Raw genomic sequence first — 22,670 nt, forward strand, 5'->3', positions numbered from 1 at the left:
GGCTTTTCCTGTAAGAAAAACATTGCCTTACAAGATAGCTTATGTTGGCACTCCCATTGAACTTTTATAATGTCTCGCTGTGACTTAACTAGAGATTTAAAAGGAGCCTAGATTAGGCAGATTTGACGCAATTTCCAACTACCACAACATTCGATTTAATGAGCCAGTGAAAGGACCGAAGGTGTTGCGATATCTCGATCCTCGTTCAACTGTTTTCCCAGAAATTTTTCCCAGTCATTAAAAGAGAAGTGGGAAAACTTATATTGTAAGGTTGAAAATTATTTTTAAGAGAAACAATTTTGAAGTGATTTGATTTTAAGTGTCAAATGCAAATTGTATTAAGTAAAAAAAAAAAAAAATGCATGATTACAAATTCTTAAAAAAAATTGTCCATTCAAAATAAAATAATATCAACTAAAGGAAAACTTTGTTTAACTTGTAATTTTAATAAACAAGTTTTTTTTTTTTTGAGAATGTTTTTACAATTATTTTTTAATAATTATATTCTGATAAAACTGACATATATTTTGAGCTTGAGCTGTTGATTTATTTTTATTTATTTTTTAAAAAGTTCGTTTCTAAGCAACATTATAAGAAGTTGTATGTATGTTACTTATGATTAACTTATATGTTTTAATTAAATTTTTTATTCTGCCGTTTTTTCAAACAGTCACCTGATATATTTATGCTATTTGTATTTTTGGATATAAGCATTTTGAACTTATGCTTTTGGAACATTGGCTGTTTTAGGTCATTATTATTAGTATTATTATTATTGTAAATATATGGTGAGTTTTGATATTATTATTTTATTTTATATTTATTAATTTTTCCCTTAGGGCATTTTTGTGATGTTTTGGCATTTTTTTTTTAAAAAAATTAAAGCATTTTTTGAAATTTTTAAAATATATTCTAACAACATTTAAACATTTTATCTGAGATAATCTATTATTCAATTCATTAAAGTTTTTTCTAGAGATGGAGTAATTTTAATTTCTGAATTATGTGAAACCAAAGCTTCAGCACAAAAGTGACTTAGTGCAGTCAAGCATATTTTCTTATGTAATATGTTAGACAACAGTAAAATAATATTATACGATTCTGATTTCTTGTGGTGTCATGAAATCAAACTTTTATGTATATATATATATATATATATATATATATAAACAGTTTTTCTTTCTTCTAAATAGTGTTTGCATTCATCAAATTCTATGAAAATTACACCTCAGTTTGTCTTAATAGGCATGTTTTAATACAATTCTATCTTACCAGATTATTTTAGGAAAAAAATGTTTCAGATTTTATTTTATATCTGTCGTTGAACAGCTGACCCAATTTTTGGGTTTACGACTACTAATGTTAAACTCCGTAGCCTTCTAATTTTGAACCAATCCAGAAGACAAGGAAACTCCTGGATCAGTACCCACAGAGGTACTGATTTGTTCTGGGAACATAGAGGACTTTGCGACTCAGCAAATTTAACATGCATCAGTCACAATTTACTACACGGGGATTTGCTTTGGTCGGGGGATCAAACTCTTGAACATGGACCCAGCGCCCTACCGACCAGTCTATCCAAGCCCATAAATTTTTCAGATTGAAAATTTTGTGTAATTATGAGATTTCTTTTTCGATTTTTTTCGTCATGTTTTTATTTTACGAGCAATATTTTTCATGTTAAGGGCACTGGTCAGAAAAACTACATTATTTTTAACTATTAGCAACTACTTCCTTACTTTAAGGAGACGAACTTTGTAGTGGAACTTAATTTACATCCATGATTAAAATTGCTTTGAATACGAAATTGACTCACATTAGATAAAAGGCAATGATTGAGAAATATTCATTTAGGTGAGCATGAGCCAGTTAGTTATTCCAAAGAATTTTTTCCAAATTCATTCTTTAACCTTTTTTTTCCTTTTCGACAGCAAATATTTATTTTAAGAAATGCAAAATTATCAAATACTTGCAATTTTTTTAATTGCTTGCTCTTTCCTCTAGGATAGGGGTGCACAACCTGCGGCCTTTCGACTACAGAAGTGCGGCCCGCGAGAGCTTCTAAACGCAATAAAAAAATTTAGAAAATGGCAATTTTTAATCGCACTTTTAAGTCATAACGTTTTGACACAATCAATTTTAACAGATTCTTTAGTAAATGTACATTCAACGTGCTTTCTTTCGCCGATTTTATCGTAAATATATAAATGATTTTTTTTTAAAACAGTTATTTCCGCTTTTCTACGTGATTTCAAAAATCCCGAATTTTTATTACGACGCAAGTTTTAGATCGCTCATTTGAATAATCACTTTTTGATGCACTTTATTTGTGATGATTTAATCTTAAATCTAAGTGATATTTTATCTTTTTATTTTTGCAATTCTTTCTTTTTTTCAGCAATTTTTTTCGGCAGTTATTGCTATGCATTCCCACGTATTATAAAAAATTCCAATAATTTTATTACAGCATGCAAATTTTAAATGGTGCATTTGACGCGCTTTATTCATGCTCAGTTCAGCATAAATATAAGTAATTTTTTCCCCAATTATTTCTATGCCTTTCCACATGATTTTGACGATCCCGTTATTTAACTATGATGTTATTACGACACGTGAATGTGGTATTTAGGTGATTACGTTATTTACTGGGTATTTACGTGAATGTTAATCTCGCATTTAAATCATCACTTTTTGATGTGGGGCTTCGGTACAGTTTCATCGTAAATCCTAGTTATTTTTCCTTTGTTTTTTTCCTGAACGAATATTATTTGGTCGAATGTGGTAATGAATTGTGATTTGGTTAAAAACCAAATATTCTTCAAAAAGAGAAGGAAAAAAAATCGGCCAGAAGGCGTACACTTGGGGTCAAATAGCAAAATCTTTTAGCAGCATAGCAACACTGAAACTAAAATTTAAATGCTCAGAATAATATTTCCTATTGATTAACACTAAAAAATAAGGCCAATTGAGAATGTTTTTGAAAATGTCGAAAAGCGAAACAGAGAACATGAAAATCGATCTTAATTTCTTGAAGAAAATTTTAAAGCTGAACATCTCAGTTTTCCAATTACCAGAAAAAGCCAAGAAAAAAGAATTAAGTCAACAGAAATGCTATTAAAATTTACAGTGTTATAATAAAAACCTCTATAAAAAAAAGTTTTTTTTTATTTAAAGAAAATAAAAAATTAGAGAAAACGAGTTCTTAGAATTAGAGAATTTATTATTTATTTATTATTTATTATTTTAGAATTAGACTTAGAATTAGAGTTCATAGTTTTTTAAAGGAAAATCTTATGCTGAAAATCTCAATTTAAATTTTTAACATTGCCATAATTTTCAAAGAAAAAAATTTTCGAGGTATAAAATAAATTTTATTAGTTACTTTATTTTTTAAAAAAATGTTAAGTCATAATAAAAATGCCTATAAAAGGAAAAACAGAAAAAACAAATTTTTCTTTGTTCCTGAAACAAAACTTTAATACTGAAAATCACAGTTTATTACAGTACAGGGAAAGAGTGATAAATTAATAGTATGAGACGTTCTGTTAAAATGCTGCTTTATAATAAAAACAGCAAAATATGGAGAGAAAAATCCTTCACAATTCTCAAAGTATCAAAAAAATGACGAAATTGACTTGTTTGATTATAATTTTTTTTTTTTTTAAAAAAGCAGAAGGGCAAAAACTTGTGGTTCAGTGTAAAGTAATCTAGTTTCAATACTTCAAATTTCGTTTTTCCATTTGTGTTCTCTAGAATATAAATTTGCCAGCCATGTGCAGAAACATGGATTTTAAAATTAAAGAAATTTGCGTAAAAACTATTTCTCATAATGAACAATACCATGGTAAAGTTAAAATAGGATTTTATATTATTCTTTATCATATCTATACAAATTTTTTAAAAAAAAAGAAACTTAGAAAAATACATTTCTGAAAAATATTCTTCTGAATATTTGGCTGTTCATTCAACCAACTGAATTTTTCACAGAAGGGCCAAATACTCGTTACATCCCTAATTTAAATGCAATGTTGTTGCAACTTGAGAAATTCATAAAGTGGCGGAAATTTTGAACTGCTCACTGTTTGTAGTGTAGATTTAAGTTTTTTGTTGCTTAAGTGATCTTTTGTGATAATAAAAAAGGAAAATATTTACGATATGAAAAATTCTAATAATTAATAAAATGAAATAATAAAGTACATTACAAAATTGAATTGTATTTTTGCATGTAAGCATTGAATTTCATTTTGAACTGTCACAGTTTTGTTTTTACTTTAGGCTTCTGTTTAAAGCCTATAAATTTTCTTAAATTAAACTATTTAATTTGAATTTATATTACTTATGACTAAATTTTTTCCTACTTTCATTCTGTGGGCATTGCAGTTTTTTTTTATTTATTAGAATTTAATTCTAAAATTTTCGTATTGTAAAATATGATAAAAAAAAACATCTATTTTCTTCAATGTTTATTTATTTTGATAAATCTATTGTTCATATGATAAAAATAGCCATTTTTTTTGTAAAAAAAAAGTATAATTTGCAAAAAAAAAAAAGATTTTTTTTTTTTTGAATGAACTCTAATAATTGAACACCTTTAATTTTTTGCAAATATATTACTAAGCTTATTGATAAAAAAATTAGAACGCTAATGTTTAATTAAACATTACATTTGTCATTAACATGTCTAAATACATGTGCGGCCTTTCGTTAGCCAACCTGCTGTGCAAGTGGCCCTTCACTCAACAAGGTTGTGCACCCCTACTCTAGGAAATTTAGTACATGGAAAATACGTTCCTTTACTTTTAAATAACATCAATGTTTCACGAGTGTGTATTCGCATGTGAAAATTTGACTGAAGTGATTCATTTTCTATTTTTTGTGATGGCTAGTTTAAGTATTAATTATGCGTTAGTTTAAATACGTAATTTTTGTTAACGCTCAACTACAGGGTCATTTTCATTGCATCCATTAACGGACCTGCATAGATTTGTACCCATCAGATGCAAAAAATTTGTTGCTTTAGAACCTTATTTCTTTTCGAAACGAACATTAAAAGTAGTTGCCAGGAATCGTTTCAAACTACTGTTTTTTTGTATCACACTACTCCCTACAGTACTTTTTTTTAATAAATAAATGTAGCACACTACACTATAAACTAGGAAAACTGTAGTAGTTTCACTAATTGTAGTGCACTACTTTCGACCACTGCGTAAGGGCCTTTTTATAGATTTTTTTAGATCTTCAAAGTTCAAGCTCTAATTATGAAAAGAAAAACTGTTCTCAACCTATCAGTTGTAAAAGGTTGATTATATCTAAACAATCATCTGAGGTGCTAAAGGTGCATTTACCTAGTATTATACTTTTGGGCGTGATTGTTCTTGATCCTTCATAGGCTGAGATTAGTTTATACTTTTAATTCAACTGAGTATAAATTTTTTCTTACAGGGTGGTATTAATGCTGCGTTAGGAAACATGGAGCCAGATGACTGGAAATGGCACATGTAAGATTTCTGTTACCTTTCAAATACTTCCTTAGGTATTAAATGTAGTCTTCATTCATTTGTATTTTTGATCCAACAGGTATGACACCGTGAAGGGATCTGATTGGCTGGGTGACCAAGATGCCATTCATTATATGACAAGGGAAGCTCCTCAAGCAGTTATTGAGGTACTAGTTTCATTCTTTTTAAATATTTATAAATCAGAGATTCTTCCAACTTTCTAAACTTTAGAAATGAGAAAATGATAAAGGAAAATGTTTTGTTGATATTATGTTTATAATTGAGTGTAGTTTAATATTGTGCATAATCTTTTAATATACCATTTACCTTTTATTTTAAATGATCAATATAGAAGTGAAGGTATTAAATTTAATTTCTTAATCATCAAGGAATTATAATTTTCAAAAAGATAACACCTATGGGAAAAGAATAAAGAAGATTGTGAAAAGGTTATCATTTTTTTGCTGATCATCTGTTTCTTTTCATGTTAAAACAACAGATAATCAACTTTTCTACCTCCATTGTTACTTAATTCTCTTTCTTAATTTTCTAATACTTTTTATTTCTAATCAATGCTGTATTCAAACAATTCTCTCTCTCTCTCTTTTTCCCCCCCAACTTTATAATAAATAACTACCCCCTGAAAAGTTAAAACACAATCATCTTAAAAGTTAAGATCTAATCAAAATATTATCTTTGACCAATTCTGAATTAAAAAAGGGAGATTCAATGATCCACCCACATTAAACCCTAGTGGTCAAAGATTATGCTCAACTCCTTAATTAGGATTTTTTAATACAGTTTGATTGAAAACAGAAATATCGTCCTCCCAAACATATGTTCCAAAAACAGGTTAGGACCGAAAATGCATTTAATCTTAAATCTCTACTTTAAAACAATTAAATTAACTGTTGAATTAAACTAAATATTAAATTAAATAAGTTAAATTAAAATATAAATTAAGTTACTATACAATTAAAATGATATCATTACAGTAAACTGGACAAACAAATACCAGGCATTGACTCTTAACCTTAAAATAAACTTTTAAATCCCTTAAAAAAAATCCTTTGTTTTAGGCTTTTACCTGAAGGCGTTAGTAATACCAAATTGTTTTACTAAACATATTAAAGCATACTTTGGACTTTTACTGAGCCTTTTTGGTAAATCCTAGATCTATCAAACCTCATGCTTTTACTGTGATAAATATATATATAATGTCGTTTCGGCACATTAAATATTTGTTTTTCCTGAAAACCATTTAATTTTTTTTATTCATTTCCGATCCGGCATTGAAAGGTTGTTGCTAAGAAAAGTTAATAAGTACATTATTGATTAGAAATAAAATCTTGATAGCTAATGCACTGAAACGACGTTACTTTCTGGTCCCCGTAATATATTATACAATGAAACCCCTCAGGAGTGACCACTCTTAGTTCCACAGTAAAATGGTCATTAAAGGAGGTTGTTCTCCCTTCAGATTCACCTCCGTTGACTTCAAGCATTTTTTGTACATTATTTTTCGCAAACGATTTTAGTTTTAGTCATTTTCTTGGTGCAGAAATGTCATTTGTGTTGGCTTCGTAAAAACCGAATCCAAGAATAAACTTTAGCGTCAATTAAAATTATTCCTACTGACATAATTATGTGTAAAAACAGATTTTAAATAAATAATTATGTTTTTTGTTTAAGTTTGCATTTAATTTTGTCATAAAAATTTGTTAGCTTTAAAGCTTGTTTGTTTGAGATGCTCTAAAAATTAATCATTTATTGCATTGTCTTTAGTGCACTCTGACTGCAGCATGAGGTTGTAGATATCTTTCAGAGATTGTCAAGAAGAGCTCTCTAAATAAGAGCCTTACACACATATTTTCAATATATTTCAATCAATTTATTTGTATATATATATAAAGTCAGACCTCAATATAAGGTCGCCCCGCATATAAGGTCACTTTTCCAAAGTCCTTGCTCACTGAATAGGAATTCTTTGTTATAGATTATCGGATATACGGTCAAGTTTCAAAAATCTTTATCGCTTATAGGGTCACTTTTATCTGAGGCGAGGGGAGCTCTTTTCTAATAAAAGCCTATTTAACTTCCTTACAAGGCAATTACCCATCTCGAGTTCTAGGAAAATGTTGCAGCCAATGAACACACCTGGACCTGGAGAGATTTTCCACCCCCTAGTTCACAAAGAATTTTCTCCAGCTTTCACTGCCAGTAATTGCTCGTCCCTGTCCATACTTCCAGGGGAGGATTTCGCCCGAGAACAAAGGATAAGTTTTCCTATCGCATCACATGACCATTTGCTGACCACACCAGAGGAGAGAATTTCATTCGAACCTCTCTCATCGTGTCGACAAAGAGAAAGACGTTGACTCTATCGGATGAAGAAAAAATCACTGAGGATTTTGAAAATTCAAATTTATCAAAAGCGCATTTTGCGGAAGAACATGGTATACCATGCACCACCTTAAACAATATTCTGTCTTCTCATCGCATTGGAAATGGGAAAAGAAAAGGAATGCGTTTTCCCCCTTATGAGAAAATTAAAGAAGCCATTCTCCAATGGATAAAAATGGCTAGAGCGCAAAATGTGCCGATATCGTGCTCAGTGCTGAAAGAAAAAGCTCTGCAAATAGCAGCGGAATTGGGAGAACCTAATTTTATGGCGAGCAATGAATGGATTCAGAGATTTAAAGTAAGACCTGATTTAACTTTCAAGACAGTATGCGGGGAAGCCGGAGGTGTTGACGAAACTGTTTTGAATGACTGGAGGAAATCTGTGTTCGAAGATTACATTTTGAAACGATATAAGCCCTGCGATGTATTCAACGTCAACGAATGTGGTCTTTTTTTCCGAGTTTTACCTGAAAAAAACTCTAGCGTTAAATAATGAAAAATGTGTAAGTGGCAAACAAAGTAAAGAAAGACTTACAGTATTTTTAGGAGCCAATATGGATGGCTCTGAAAAATTGAGCCCTCTTGTTATTGGTAAATTCCAAAAGCCACATTGGTTTAAAAACGTGAAATCTTTACCTGTGGATTACAACGCTAACAAAAAGGCGTCGATGACCGTCACCATTTGGGAGAAAACAATACAGCGTTTAGACAGGCAGTTTGTGAAGAAGAAGCGAAAATTTGTTTTCATAGCAGACAATTGCACAGCTCATACCAACATCCCACAGTTAGCCTCGATTGAGCTTGTTTTCTTGCCTCCCAATGTAACCAGCATTCTCCAACCATTGGATCAAGTAGTTATTCAGAACCTAAAAGTGAACTATAGTAAGCTCCTCCTGAAGGACTTAATCACTGCCATCAACCAAAAAAAGGAGTTTCCCGTTACTGTCTTGGATGCTATTTTCTATGTCTACAAAAGTTGGAACATGGTGTCCACCACATGCATAGCAAATTGTTTTCGTCGTGCTGGTTTAGTGAGTTCTCTGAATATGGTAGATGACAAAACCGAAGAAGAAGACGATATTCCTCTATCTGTTTTGATGGAAGATCTGAAAAATCGTGGCCCTGCCATTGAAGGGGGGGCTGAATATGGTTTGATTGATGAGGAGATTGCCACCATTTCTGAAGCTACAATTTCTGAAATTGTTTCACAAGTTTCACAAATTGTGGACAGTGAGGACAATGACAGTGATCCTGAGACTGTAGTTGTAACCCAAGTGGAAGCCTTCAATGTAATAAATGTCATGCGAAATTTTATACAAACCATGAGGGAGCTGAGGAACATTTTGAGAAGTTACAAAATCTAGAAAACATTGTTCAAAAAATGAAACCAANTAACCCAAGTGGAAGCCTTCAATGCAATAAATGTCATACGAAATTTTTTTACAAACCATGAGGGAGCTGAGGAACATTTTGAGAAGTTACAAAATCTAGAAAACATTGTTCGAAAAATGAAACCAAAAACGAGACAGACCTGTATAAATGATTATATTAAATAAGGTAAGATGTAATGTATGTCTGTACACTTTAAGGAAATTTGTAAACAGCTTTATTTTAAATGAAATTTTTTTTTTAAATCTTACTTTCTTTAATTCTTTTCTAATTCTGTTGAAATTTATTGACTTAAATATTTAATTTATTAACTTAAATATTAATATATTTTATTTATTGACTTAAATATTTATTTTTCGCTTGTAATACCATTTTTAAAAATCATAATGTGTACTATTTACATGCTTAGTTACGAACTTCTAATGAATTGGTTAAAAGGTCACCCCGCTTATAAGGTCACTTTTGCGATGTCCCTTAGGGTGACCTTATATCGAGGTCTGACTGCATATATATTTGCATATATTAGATTCCATTTCTTATATTATTTGCAAATAAAGAAATAAAATGTTTAAATGATAACAATAAAGCAAGTGACATTATTTATTCACCATCTAATTTATTTATTTATTTTTTTTGAAGCTTGAAAACTATGGTATGCCTTTCAGTAGGACACAAGATGGTAAAATTTACCAAAGAGCTTTTGGTGGCCAATCCTATAACTTTGGGAAAGGAGGCCAGGCTCATCGTTGTTGCTGTGTTGCTGACAGGACTGGTCACTCACTGCTACACACACTCTATGGACAGGTATGTTTATGATGATAAATCAAGTATGTGCAGAATTTAAAAAAAACACCCCTTTTTTTCAAGAAGAAAAGTCAAGTTTTTATTGTGAAAAAAAATTTTTTTTTTAAAAATTAAGTTACGGAATAAAAATATTAAGCACTAGGGAGTTTTTCTTAAGAATTATTTAATTTTTATTATAATTTTATCAAAAGTATAATTTATGTTCGTTTAAATTTAAATGTATGTAATTATGCATTTAATAATTGTCTCGATTGTAACAGAATGAACAAAATTGATTCAATGTTTATATAAATGTTCTTTTAGTCAAATATATTATAAATTAAAAATATGAGAAAGAGTATTATACCAAAACAATATCTTATTAAATTCTTTTAGCATTAGTAGCTTTTGCACTCTAAAATATATTTTCACATATATACTGACAAGAGAAAAAATAAATCTTTTGTACAATTGCTTCCATTATTTATCATTCACAATTACTAAGTGTCATTTGTAAATTCTTATCTTAACACTGCCTTAGTAACAGTTACCAAATTTTGCATGTTTTATTAGCAATCAGTATGTATAAAGTTGTGCATTTTATAAATGTTTTAATGATTTTATTATCATAAGTATGCATTTATACTTGCCTTTTTCATTTTATGTTGTATTTTAGCTCTTAAAATTTTTAATGATACTCCTTTGAATTTGTTGAGAAAAATTTCTCTTAATAATTATTCTTTTTTTTTTTTCAGCTTAAATCATTAATTGTAAAAAATAAAGTGAAATTTTTTTTTGATTAAACAATGCATTTTTGATATGGTTCTTCATATTTTCAATTTAATTTTTCTATAAAAATCAATATTCTAAGATTCTTTTTAAGTTGTGAAATTTTCTTTATAAACAATTTATTAGTTATAGAAAATTTGTGACGCCCGGTGACTGAGGTTGCGTTCCAATATTCGCACCGGTGACACTGGTTACACGTAAGCAAACTAGTCACGTGTCCTCAGCTTGCACCGTAATTTAGGAACGATCGGTGCGGTTAGGTCTAGTTCTGGTTGCCATTAACAACCAGAAGCAGACGCTCTCCTCTTTCGAAATCTTTGAGAAAAATATATTAGTGATAACAAATTTATTTTTTGTTCTATTATGTTTATTTCTTGATCATTCTATTTTTGCATTACTTGTTAAAGAATATAGACTTTTAAAACTGTTTTATATAATAAAGCAAAATATTATATCTTATTTATTTTTTAAAATTTGTTGATAGAAAGTAAAACTTCTATCATGTATATTAGTTTTTGTTTCTTTTTGCATATTTTTCCTATTTAAATGTTTTATTTCAAAATGCATCCATCATCTCAGTAAGTTTTATATCTAAATATTTAACAAAATTAAAGAGAAAAATAAAAATCTGCTTAGTACAATTTTCATTGTTTTTCTTCGAAATTTGCGGGTATCATATTTTTGAAAAATTAATCGTTATACACTATTCTTTTCCCCCTTGCCCTGAGTGATTTTTTATTTTTTAAATTAAATAAAAAAATATTTAGCTTGCTTTAAGCTTCATTCTTCATGTAAATAGCGTAATTAATTGACTTTAAATATGTAATAAACTTACTTTTATAATGAATTTTCTCAAGAGAGCAACTTTATCTTAATTTAATAAGATCTTTTAAAATGTAAATTTGATAGCATTTCAAATACATGAGGTGGCATCTTTAAAATGTCTCTCATTGTAAGCTTAAACGTCAATGACAAACAGTCAAAATAAGTTTAAAATTTCATTGCTAGAATTTAGAAAAATTAACTCAGCTTCTATTTTGATAGAGATGGTATATGGTGCAATGTTTATGAGCAAATTGATTTCAACTGAGTAATAAATATGTTTTCATACTGAAATTTTTCACGAAAGCTAACTTGTTTACATAAAGAAATTTTAAAGTGAAACTTCCTAAGTTCCTCTAACAGAATTTGAAAATAACCGTGTGTTAAATAAGACTAAAAAGATCAAAATCCAGTTGTGAGATTTTTTTTCTTAGCTGCAGTTTAAGCATTTATTAAAAAAAATGAAGTTAGGTAGTTTTTATTAGTGAACATATTTTTTTATACTAGCCACCTTTGGCAAGAAGCTAAGTCACCTTTCAAAATTATCTTGTACAATATATAAACTTTAACGGTAATCAAGTCGAATGTAGAGCACAACAGTATTTAAATATTTTAATGCTTCAAACCCACCTCCAATCCTAACAGCATAATTAGTTTTAAGAAATATATTAACCAAATTTTTTTCACCTTTTAGCTGTTGCACCAGTTGAAAGTACTTTGATCACAATTTTAACAAAATAGTTAACACGGAGCAAAAAACTCTGGAAAAATTAGATTACTGTATGGTAAAAAAAATCCCTCCTAATACTGGATAATAAAACCAAAATATATAGTATTTATATATTTCACTTCAATTTTCCCATTCACAAGATAATGATTTTCTGAAAATTCTGGTTTTCAAAATTACCCACACACAACTAATAAAAAATACTTAACTAAAATTAGGCCATGCTCTAAGGTATCATGATAAAATTATCAACCTTTACCAAACTTAATTACATATTATAAAACCATATTTTATTTATGGTGTTTATTTCTATAAAATTACAAGATCTAAATAAATGCATTACTAACTGTAAAGCTTAGTGCCAAATATTTTTATTAATTTACAAATAGCACACGGACAAACAAATTTGATTAATTATGAGCAGGGGGGGGGGAAAGGTCCATTCGGTTCAAAGTCTGAGCATCCACTGCCTGGTATGTGGTGGTGCTGTGGTAGCTTGGCGATGTAGGTGCTACAGATTTTTATATAGTTAACATTTCTACATGAAAAGCTATTTGTTGAATTTTTTTTTTCAAAATAAAATTTATTTTACCAGTTATTTGAAATTCTATTTTAGCATTAATAGTATTAGCACTAGAAAGAAAATAGTTGTCAAGCCACTTTTCTTGAATTCTACTGTGAAGCACTTGCGCTTTTTAAAATTTACTTTGAAACACTAAACAGTGTTGCCAATATATAGAGAAATACACTAGTTTATGGTGCCACATAAGAGAAATATTTATAAATAGATAACATACTTACCTGAAATGAGTTTGTGTTAAAAAGAGGGAAAGATATTATTATAATTTTGCTACAAGTGGGAGCTTTAGTATTCCATCAAAACTATACAATTATTGTACTTAAGTAAAAAAAAAAAAGGAATTTAACACAACAATGTCATTTTATTTTAAAATATATATATAAAACTTAAATTTTTAAAAAAATTTAAGAAACAAAAATGTTGCAAAAAAACAAGAGATGAACTAATGATAAAGTTTAAAGCGTTTTTATTTGTTTACATTCAAAAATAAGAAATTCACTAATATTGTATTCTGCAGATATTGTTGTAATAAAAAATTTTCTATGTTGGACAGAAATATTTAAATTTGTAGTAATATAATTACACATAGTGACAGCAACCTTTGCCATCAAGTTTAAAATCGTTCCAGATAAACTTAACTATTGTTTGTAATTAGTGTGAAATAATGGTGTGTACAAAGATGTTTCACATAAAGTTAAATCTCCCGGTCATAACTATTAAGTTGTATTTGTCAGAAATGTTTTAAATCAAACTTTTAAAATAAGTTCAAATATTAACCCGAAAGTTTAAGATGACACAGGCTAGTTAATAATTCACTTATTTCAGTCTTTGTTTAAAAAGTTTTTGCCAAAAGTTAGATTTAGTAGTATAATTAAAAAAAAAAAGGTATGTAAAACAACAGTTATTAATAAGTGTTTCAGAAATTTTTAAGTTAGTGTTATAAAAAATAAATATTTTTATTACATGTAGATCAATAATCACATAATGAATACCTTGAATTGAAAATAATTATCATTAAGAAATAGAAATCTTGAAGCAAAAAAGTAATGAACTAATAAGAAATGTAAATAGAAGTTGATTTTTTTTTTAATTTTAAACAGAATCAAGGCTTAAATTAAGCATTTACCAATAAGATATAAAATCCTCATATTGTTCAAAATTATCATGTCATAATATAATACTAGAATATTTATTATATAGTGATTTTCGGAATTTATTTTAGTTAACAATTATGAAAGTAATATAAATATTAAAAACCTTTGGCATTAAAAGCCTTGTTCTAATAAAACAGGCCAATGAACGACTTTTGTCATTGGCCTCTATTTAAGATCCTTTCACGTAAACTAAACTTTTATATAATATCATCTTTTATTAATCTAAGACATTGATTTGCGTGTGTGCTGAAGGAGGTACGGATCAGGATAGATTCCCATGTCATCACTACTATGTTGTGGTTATCAGAAATGATTTAATATTATAAAGAGAAATAGAAGTACATACAATGCAAATTATAAGCTCAATACATTGAAGGAAGGCCTAGTTTTAGCAACTTGGTCAGTCAAAGGCTTGTTTAATAGGGTTTATATTTGAAATCCCTTAAATTAAACTCATATCATGTATAATACAATAAAAATTAAAAGAATAATTTGTTATTAAGCTAGGATAATATTCATCGTTCCAGGTCTGTTATGGAATATAGAAAGGATGTAAGAAAAATTTAAAACGCAAAAGAAATATATTTAACAATCAAATATTGATTGAATTTGTTTATTTTGAAAACAATATACATTGGACGAAAATGTTTAAGTGAAAATGTAATGACTACAAAAATATGTAAGCATGAGCTTTTCCATATGAAGCAATAAATTTTCTACTTATTTTAAAGTTCTATCACTATTACAAATTTAACAATAATGCTTTGGATAGTTGTTTGATTTTACAAAGCGATATGTTTATTGAAAATCATAAGTCTAAATTCTTTCGATGTGAATCTATCAAGTAAATCTAAACACCACGCGAATCAAAATTCAGATGAATTTTAGTCTTGAAAACAAAGACATACTAATATCAGAAATAAAACGTTTATGAATGATATCCATTGCTATAAACAACATCAAGACGATTCATCTACAGAATACATTTCCAATAATAATTATTATCTTTCAACTTAATTCAAAAAAATTTATTTTCAATGATAAAACAAGTTTTCATAACAAATTTATAATAAAATCCTTTCAAAAATGCAACAAAATTATGATCTCAGCAGCAGTATAGTAAAGTTTGTAAACAAATAAGGGTAATGACGTCATGCGAACTGACCAAACCGACCAGAAACCTGGTGCACTTCGTGCGTAACTGGTGACACTGGTTTGAATATTGGAACGATCGGTGCAGTGCACTGGTGTAACTGGTTTTAATATTGGAACGGTCGGTGCGGCAAACCAGTGTNCTTTAATTAAACTCATATCATGTATAATACAATAAAAACTAAAAGCATAATTTGTTATTAAACTAGGATAATATTCATCGTTCCAGGTCTGTTATGGAATATAGAAAGGATGTAAGAAAAATTTAAAACGCAAAAGAAATATATTTAACAATCAAATATTGATTGGATTTGTTTATTTTGAAAACAATATACATTGGACGAAAATGTTTAAGTGAAAATGTAATGACTACAAAAATATGTAGACATGAGCTTTTCCATATGAAGCAATAAATCTTCTACTTATTTTAAAGTTCTATCGCTATTACAAATTTAACAATAATGCTTTGGATAGTTGTTTGATTTTACAAAGCGATATGTTTATTGAAAATCATAAGTCTAAATTCTTTCGATGTGAATCTATCAAGTAAATCTAATCACCATGCGAATCAAAATTCAGATGAATTTTAGTCTTGAAAACAAAAACATACTAATATCAGAAATAAAACGTTTATGAATGATATCCATTGCTATAAACAACATCAAGACGATTCATCTACAGAATACATTTCCAATAATAATTATTATCTTTCAACTTAATTCAAAAAAACTTATTTTCAATGATAAAACAAGTTTTCATAACAAATTTATAATAAAATCCATTCAAAAATGCAACAAAATTATGATGATCTCAGCAGCAGTATAGTAAAGTTTGTAAACAAATAAGGGTAATGAAGTCATGCGAACTGACAAAACCGACCAGAAACCTGGTGCACTTCGTGCATAACTGGTGACACCAGTTCTAATAATGGAATATTGGAACGGTCGGTGCGAATATCTGTTCCAAAAATATTGGAACGGTCGGTGCGGCAAACCAGTGTAACCGGTGTGAATATTGGAACGTGCGCTGAATGGTAGCGCTTGGCGCTCTCACATCACAGGTCTTGGATTCGACCCTCAGACCAGACATGGTTGACTCAGCCTAGGTTGTAAGAAAAAATCAGTTGGCACTAAAATAAAAGAGCCAATCTAATTCATTCTGTATCATTTATCCTATTAGTTTGTTCCATTTTGCAATAATTGAAAAAGGTATGTACATGTAAAAAATTTATTTTTCTTAAAATGTAAATAAATTTATTAAATTTGATAAATCAATGTGATATTGAGAAATAATCATTAATCAAAAATCACTTTTGAGTGTACTTATATTGTTTTGAACAAAACATTTTTAATAAAATTTTATTTCCAACTTAAAATTTATCTTTTCTTTTATAGTCTTTAAAATATGATTGTAACTTCTTTGTTGAGTATTTTGCCCTGGACCTCCTCATGGAGAATGGGGTCTGCAAGGGAGTCATCGCCCTCTGCTTGGAAGATGGAACACTCCACAGATTTAAAGCAAAAAATACTGTCTTAGCCACTGGGTAACTTAATCAAGTTTTCATTCAATTTGTACCACTTTTCATTTTATTCATTCATAGTAAATGCAATGAACTCTCATAATTTGCTAAACTTGCGTATTTATTTTTTTAGTAATTTAAATTTAGTTTATCTAAAGTAAAATTATACTGTATTTTTACTTTGTGACAAAAATTTAAAAAGTAAGTATATAAATTTAAAACATATATTTCATGTCTTATAATACTCTAAACAGAACAGATATTTTCAATAAAAATAAAATATTTTACTATTAGAAAGAAGTATACTAAAAATTAGTCTATACATTTCTTATAACTCTAAGTATTTTGTGTTATTCAATATAAGGGGGCATCAATTTTGCTTACTGTTTTGTATTGGAGAAATCATTTGAGAAGTGTTAGAATTTATTCAGAAGCTAATAGGACACACGGAAAACCGATTCAACTCTCTTCCTGGTGATGACATGTTGCTAATAATAACTGGTGTTGCAAAAATGATGATATCTGAGATATGCAGATGATAAAAAGAAAAAAAAATCTCTGTTGGATATATCTTTTGGAGTATTTTTGGGAATATTAATCTTTTCAAAAAGAATTAATTATTAAAATTAAAGCTACCTATTGGTGAGAAATTAAGAAAACTTAAAAAAAAAAAAATTAAAAGACAACAAAGGCTTGAACCCATTCTAAAAAGTAATGTCAGAAAATTAAAGCAAATGGATGTTGCATCATTAAGCAATTCTAGTTATTGATTTGTTTTCTTTAGGTTAGAGTAAATGCATATTCTTGAATAATGCTTCTTGAATATTTAAATAAGTATTATAAATATATAAAAAAAAACAAGCCTCATTAATAGATATCCGCTTAAAGATGTTTTTTTTCTTTTTCTAAAATGTTTAATTTATTTTTATTTGGTAACTCCCTTTTTAAGTTTATTAAAGAATCTTTTCACTATCTTTGATGAATGAAGTTTTATCTTAAAAATTATGAGTCAGCATAATAAATAACATTTCAAATTCATTTAAGTCAATTATAACTAGAAATTATTGCAATTTTTTTATAGTTATAAGTTTAATGAAGTTTCTGTATTTTGGTGACTAAAAAGATACCTCTAATTCCCTGTATGTCAAATATTTAATATATTATGCAATAATTATCAGGAAATTTATATTTCATAAAATCTACTGGATTTTTTCCTATCCATGCGCCATGCCACCTGATATGTGTTCTTGATCCCAAAAATTATGTTTTCTTGCTTTCAATCTTTCTACATTTCACACACCACAGAATCTTTGGGGCACTTTAATCTTCTCAAGAAAATTGAACATTAGCACAGCAGAAGGTAAAAACGACAATTTGTTTGTGGTCCAGAGTTGAATGCTTGATGGTGTATCTCAAAATGAAAGAGTTGGGTGCTATACCCCTAATCCTGCTCATTGTTCAGGATTAGACTGGGGTGATTTTTCTGCAAGTAATGTTTCTTTTAACAAAATTATTTAACTATTTTTTTTAACAAAAATAGTTAGAATTGTTAATGCAATTAAAGTTTTTAGTTAATTTGATAATAAATTTATTAGCATTCCATCTCAACTATGATGAAAGAAATAAATGGTTTTGAATTGGTTTACAGAAAGCAAAACATGTTTCTGATGACTCATATTTAAAACTAAACCTGTGCATTCATTGTAGAGGCTATGGCCGAGCATATTTCTCTTGCACATCCGCTCACACGTCCACAGGCGATGGAACTGCCCTAGTGACGCGTGCTGGACTGCCTTGTCAAGATCTGGAATTCATCCAATTCCATCCAACTGGAATCTATGGTGCTGGCTGTCTCATAACGGAAGGTGATTAATGTGTAATATGTTAGAATCTATTTCAAATATTCTATAATTTCAATGTTGACACAGAACATACTATAAGGCTTCTTTCCTTTAATGCTAAAGAATACATTTCTATTTAGAAAATAGTTTTCAGAAAAGTAGCTTTAAAATAGCTTTATTATTTTAACTATTATTAATAAATAAGAACTAATTAATTGTACTACTAACTTATGAAATATTTATTTTAAAACTACAAATTAATAAAATTAGTTTTAAATAAAGTTTTATAAATTATTTTTTAGAAAATTACAAAATTATAATGTACTTTCTTCAGTCATTAATTTTATGTCATTATATTTAACAAAAAATGATGTGCTATACCTCATTCCATTGTTAAAATGTATTAGTTTTAACAAAATGTCAGACAAAATTTTTCTAGAGTTTCACTAATCTGAAATTTAAATTTCATTACTTACACAAAATTTCGGTAACGAATCTTTTGTTCCACCCGTACGGGACCCTCTTTTTTTGTCTTCCTATGTTCTCATTCACGTGCGATAATGACTTCTTACATGGATTTGTGGAGAAAAGCACACCTTCAATAAACTTTGAGAATTCCTCTATTGTTTATACATTATTGCGACATGCAAAATTCAATTCATTCATTTAATAGGTAGTCACTTTTTAACACAACAATGCCACAATTTTTTCAGTAGACTTTTACACAGCTATTGCTGCTCATACCCATATGTTTTTTTAAAAATCTCTATATTTTCATGCGATATTAAGAAATGAGACATTTGAGTCGCACATTTGAAAATTACTGTTTAATAAGCTCTATTTGCACAAAATCCATGCAACAAAATAAAAAATAAATAAATCAATAAACAGCAATTAACTTCATAACAATAATAATAAATTCATTAAAACAAGAACAATAAAACATTTAAAAAAAGAAAATGTGCCTCTGTTCGTCAACTGCATCATATCTCTTCTAATATCAATTGTAAAATTTCCTTATTTCAAAGAAGGACACTTTGCTAAAGTGTTTTTATCCATTGTAAAATTATGTTTGCACAAATGCACAGCGGATTATTATAAATGTTATTATATAATTGTCTACAGTGTATAGTAGCATAAAAATGACCTTGAAAGGGAGAAAATTTGATTGTTCTGATTGCTTCCTAATTAGAGAATAACTTTACTCTTAAAAGATTTTTCCAAATAATTTAACATGATATGCAACGTTGTGAATTATTGAGATAATATCTGTGTCAATTTTTTATGCTCTTATACATTCAATCAAAATTAATACTGCTTAACAACTTTTTAAAGATGTGTTTCTTATTAAATCAAACTCCCTGACTCAATAAATGATTTGCAATTCATTCTTCTAGTTTATATTTGTGATTTCACAAATTTTATTCTGATCGTAAATTTTGCTTGTTCAGTATATCAGCATGTCAATTAAATTATTTTATGTTCTTCAAATAATATGAAAGCATCGTTTTGATTTATGAAAATATAGTTCTAAAAATTTTAAAATGTCAAGATTTTTTTCTTGTATGTTCGAAGTTAAATGAAACAAAGTTTTCTTAATTGATTATCCTAAAAATATTGTTTTTTTCTTTCAGGCTGTAGGGGTGAGGGTGGCTTCCTGATTAATAGTGAGGGTGAGAGATTCATGGAGAGATATGCTCCTGTTGCCAAAGATCTCGCATCCAGGGATGTAGTTTCGCGAGCCATGACTATCGAAATAAGGGAAGGAAGGTAAGTAACTCGGCAGTATCATAATATGCTGGTGTAGTACAGTGTGCAAAATAAAGAACAGAATAAAAGTTAGAAAAAAGAAACACCCTGAATAACTTTTGATAGAATGATAGGATTTTTACTTACTAGGACTTAATCTTAACATCAAATTATATGACAAGGCCTCATTTTGATTGTACCAATTAGTTAGAGCGCTAGATATATAAACCTACAAAATCACAGAAAACATACTTTCTCTTACCTTATGTTTTTGTGTTTAATTTCGTAACTACAATATCAACTGCACTAACTAATTAGCATTTTTTCTTAGCACTAACTAATCTGCTCGAACCATTAAGATTAAGTCCTCGTACATGAAAATCCGATCAATAGATCAGAAGACATTCAGGGTGTTTCTTTTTTTGTGCTCTGTACATTTTAGAATCAAAGGGGATTTTATTCTTTACTTCTAGCGGGGATGAGATTTTTCCGCTTTTTTCACTTTTATCTCTTGAATTTCACCTTTTTTTATCAAGAATTCAGATTTTCTAAAAATTTCACTTTTTTTTATAAGTATTCTGCTTTTTCAGAAAATTCACCGATTTTCAAAGAGAAACAGAAAATTACAGAAACTACATAGCTACCAATCCTTTCTCATTTTTACTTATTTTAGCTATTTTCTCCCCTTTTTCACGCAGCAGATAAAATTTTCCGAATATTTTACCTGCCCTCCAGATAGATCCGATTTTCGTAGTTCAAACGATGCTGCTTCTGACAAGCCTTTTAGAGGTCCCGAGCCTGGAATCTGCTAATATCTCGATTCTTATTCACTTTATTTTAATATCAAACATAGCTTTTCATATTTGTATTTACGTGTTTTAAAAATTCGATATCCCAGTTTGTACTTTCTCATTTTCAAAATCGCATATCTAGTTTCATATTCATGTGATTTCAAAATCCATAATATTGTTATTCATATTCACGCAATTTTAAGACCAACTATCGTGATTCTTGTAAGAAGTAAATTTTTTATTTAATTAGTTACTATAAAGGTGACTGTTTTTCTCACGACGATTATTAGTATATGTAAGTTTTACAACATCAGAGAAACTGGAAGGGAATATATTCAAAACTTACATTCTGTGCTTGCAAAGAAGAAAAAATAGGATTTGTCACAAGATGTTTGAAGATGGACTAACGACTAAATATAGCAAACATAAAAGATATAGCAAACAAAAGCAATCACTTAAAAAGGGATTTAATTAAAAAAAAAATTTGGGGGAAAAAGAGTTAATTAACTCATCATCAAAATTTTATTTATAATTGCTGTTATTTATGCTATAAAATGCAAAATTCTTATCAAATAAAAAACAATTATCTAAACAGTTGCTGATTGTCATGTAATTTTTCAAACTAAAATAGCAATTTTTGTATGTTAAGGAGTTACTATATATTTCTACTTCACTGTTATTGATATGTTTCAGAGGGCTGTAGTTAGATTAGACTATAATATGAACATAATGATTCGGTCCATTGTTAAAGTTTTTTTTTCCAATATAATTTAAAAAGTAATATTACTGATATATTTGCTATAAATCACATAACAGTATTTATTAAAAGAAATGAAATATTAATGTATATTCTCAGTAGTTTTAATTTGCTAAACCAGGTAGTTTTTCAAGTAATAATTGTCTCTTATGTGAACTGAGGAAAAATATAATTTCCAGCTTTATTTTTTCAATTGGTAATTTTTATTTTCACTAAATGTTAAGTATCAATGTAATCATTTATATAATAATAGATTAGTACACAGTTGTATGTCAACACATTATGTATTACCTTAAACTGTCTGGAATTTATTATTATAGGGTTGCGCTTGCGTAAAATTTACTATCGTGGAAATTCAGCTTTTTTGCCTTTTTGCTAATCTCATCCCTGTTCTAGACATCAAGTATTGCCTACGCATTAACCTCTTCTTCTTACTACCATCCAGTTGTTCTATTATACATGATTTAAAATGTCATTTGTAAAAAACTTCACATTATAACTAAATCCACAAGTGAGCTACGGGCAATGTGTACTTAGTTGTTGAAGTTGGTTAAAATTAATTTTTATCAATTTTTTTTNTTTTTTTTTTTTTTTTTTAGTTTTCTTAAACAGTTGTGACATTCTAGTTAATACAATAAATTTTTTTTTTAATTCTTGTACGGTTGATGTAAACATTTAAAACAGTTTAGTTATAAGGCTTTAAAACTTTTTAAAAA

At 28.5% G+C, this 22,670-nt stretch overlaps 1 protein-coding gene across 1 annotated transcript in view; it reads left to right on the top strand.

The window, feature by feature from the left end:
• Window positions 1-22,670, top strand: part of LOC107445648 (succinate dehydrogenase, subunit A (flavoprotein)) — a 45,530-nt gene that overhangs the window by 4,733 nt on the left and 18,127 nt on the right. The window contains exons 4-9 of the mRNA XM_016060089.3: window positions 5,443-5,498; window positions 5,578-5,665; window positions 9,930-10,094; window positions 16,692-16,840; window positions 18,524-18,681; window positions 20,292-20,427. Of these exons, the coding sequence (XP_015915575.1) occupies window positions 5,443-5,498; window positions 5,578-5,665; window positions 9,930-10,094; window positions 16,692-16,840; window positions 18,524-18,681; window positions 20,292-20,427 (752 nt within the window). The remainder of the gene's footprint in view (window positions 1-5,442; window positions 5,499-5,577; window positions 5,666-9,929; window positions 10,095-16,691; window positions 16,841-18,523; window positions 18,682-20,291; window positions 20,428-22,670) is intronic.

Source organism: Parasteatoda tepidariorum, chromosome 6, assembly GCF_043381705.1.
Source record: "Parasteatoda tepidariorum isolate YZ-2023 chromosome 6, CAS_Ptep_4.0, whole genome shotgun sequence".
In the NCBI taxonomy this organism is placed as follows: Eukaryota; Metazoa; Arthropoda; class Arachnida; order Araneae; family Theridiidae; genus Parasteatoda; species Parasteatoda tepidariorum.